The sequence below is a fragment of the Echinops telfairi genome, unplaced genomic scaffold (assembly GCF_000313985.2).
Source record: "Echinops telfairi isolate 266 unplaced genomic scaffold, ASM31398v2 ScPeMD7_7458;HRSCAF=8496, whole genome shotgun sequence".
Classification (NCBI taxonomy): domain Eukaryota; kingdom Metazoa; phylum Chordata; class Mammalia; order Afrosoricida; family Tenrecidae; genus Echinops; species Echinops telfairi.
In genome coordinates, this window is record NW_022111358.1 from 2,633,198 (window position 1) to 2,635,213 (window position 2,016).

The following is a 2,016-nucleotide window of genomic DNA, read 5'->3' on the forward strand; positions in this document are numbered from 1 at the left end:
GCGTGCACTCGCTCTGGGGAATACTTACAGGGTCAGCCAGAATGACCACTTGCACCGTGGCTTTCCCTGGCGTGTCCAGACTCACCAAGGGAGTCAGGATCTTCTGGCTCTCCCTCTTCATCAAGGCTTCTAGGACTGGCAGCTGGAGGAAAACGGAGGCAGAGTGGGCGGGGAGCCCGGTGCGGTGTGGCCCTTACCAGGGCCACGAGCAAACACCAAGGTGTCACTTGTTTGATGTTATAATCTCAGCCACTCTCGGGACCACCGCGGAACTTGACACCAAGTCACGGCAGTTGAAATGAAACGGATGAAGAGAGGGCCAACTGAGCGGGCTGACCAAGCTCGCCACCCAACTCAGACCAAAGACGCGGAGGCGAACAGTACCTCGTGCTGGGGGCAAGAAAAGGCCATTCTTCCGAAAGCTGCTGCGTGCTCCACTGCCCCCTCGACGCCCTGCAGCTCCAGCTTGCACTGCCAAGACACAGGGGACAGGTGGGGTCTTCATGCAGATGTTATGACAGCTCATGTTTCCAGGTGGCTAAAGAAACCCAACCCCACTGCTGAGCAGTTGATTCTAACCCTGTGTCAGGATTCTGAGACTGTGCATCTTGACGGGAGCAGAAAACCTCCTCTTTGGAGCGGCTAGTGGGTTAGAACCACCGACCTCGTGGTTAGCAGCCCCACACCTCCCCGACAGCACCATCAGGACTCAGGACTCGTACGCGAGAAACCTTCACCTTACCCTCACCCCAGAGAAAACCAGTCCAGTTTGTAAATCCTTCCACACACATTCACGCGCTCACTCTCTTGCGTGCGCGGGCACAGCACCCTTTATTTACACACTGTCCCCTCGACTGTTACCCTAGGAGGTCACGTGGTTAACGCTGACCTCTATCTTTTTGCGGCAATCCTAGAATAAGCACCAAGTCCTCTCGTCCCACCCTCCGGAGGGCACTGGGTTGTTTCTAATGTTTTGGGATTGCAAACAGCACCGTGACAGTAACCTTGGCACCAGGGCTTGTGCAGCAGCGAAATGCAAGGACAACGAAACCAACCGGAACTCACTGCCCTCGAGTCCACTCCAAGTCCAGGAACCCCGGGGCGGGGCGGAGCAGAACTGCCCTCTCTGCTTCCCGAGGTGGTGCGTCTGCACAGAGCAGACAGCCTCATCTTTTGTTCCCCAAGGAGCAGCGGGTGGGTTTGAACTGCTGACTTGTGGTTCGCTGGCTCATGCCCAGCTTACCAGGCCAGCAGGGCTCCCTGTGTGGGCCCTGTAGGCGTATATCCATACAGTCACTTCCTATGAGCAGCGTTTCTGGGCCAAGATACCAGGAGTACATTTGCTCCTGTGCTCAGTTGTTTCTGAGAGAGATGAAAAGAAAGCATTCGATTTAACTCTCTATCTTCCAACTCAGCAACTCCACTTCCGAGCGGATCTAGTCCCCCAAATAAGCAATGAGTGGTGCGGTCATCAGTAATTTGTATTTTGTTCTTTCTGCCCATCTGTAAATGTTGAGCCACTGCAGAAAGCATGGGAACAGCCTTTACTTGACGCTCCTCTCACGTGCAAGGCAAACTCAACCCAACCCATGGCTGCTTCGTTGCCTCTGACTTACAGCGATCCTTGCTGGCGGCGGCGAACTGCACGGGTTTCCAAGGTTGTAAATCTTTATGGAAGCAGACTGCCACAGCTTTCCCCCATGGAGTGGCTGGTGGGTTTGAACTACTGACCTTTCAGTTAGCAGTCTAGTGCTTAACCACTGTTGCCAAGAGAGCTCCTTATCAAACTCAAAGCAATGGGTTATTCCTCGCAGAGATCACTCACTTGGTTGTCAGCATAGCCCAGCAAAGCTCTTTGCTTCTGTTCATCTTTTTCATAAATTTTCATTCCCAGCAGATAAGACCAGTAGTTCAAGGACTTTTGAAGATCAGACACTGCTAGCGTTACTTTTATAACTGGATCTGCCGGGTAATAAGACAGCAGGAGTAGACCAGACAGTTAGTTCGGTGGGAAAG

The 2,016-nt window shown here is 53.2% G+C and overlaps 1 protein-coding gene across 1 annotated transcript in view; it reads right to left on the reverse strand.

Annotated features, from left to right (window-relative positions):
* GLOD4 (glyoxalase domain containing 4) overlaps positions 1 to 2,016 on the reverse strand; it is an 11,441-nt gene that overhangs the window by 2,951 nt on the left and 6,474 nt on the right. Inside the window, exons 5-7 of the mRNA XM_045299959.1 lie at positions 1,826 to 1,962; positions 385 to 471; positions 3 to 142 (exon numbers count right to left, since the gene is read on the reverse strand). Of these exons, the coding sequence (XP_045155894.1) occupies positions 3 to 142; positions 385 to 471; positions 1,826 to 1,962 (364 nt within the window). The remainder of the gene's footprint in view (positions 1 to 2; positions 143 to 384; positions 472 to 1,825; positions 1,963 to 2,016) is intronic.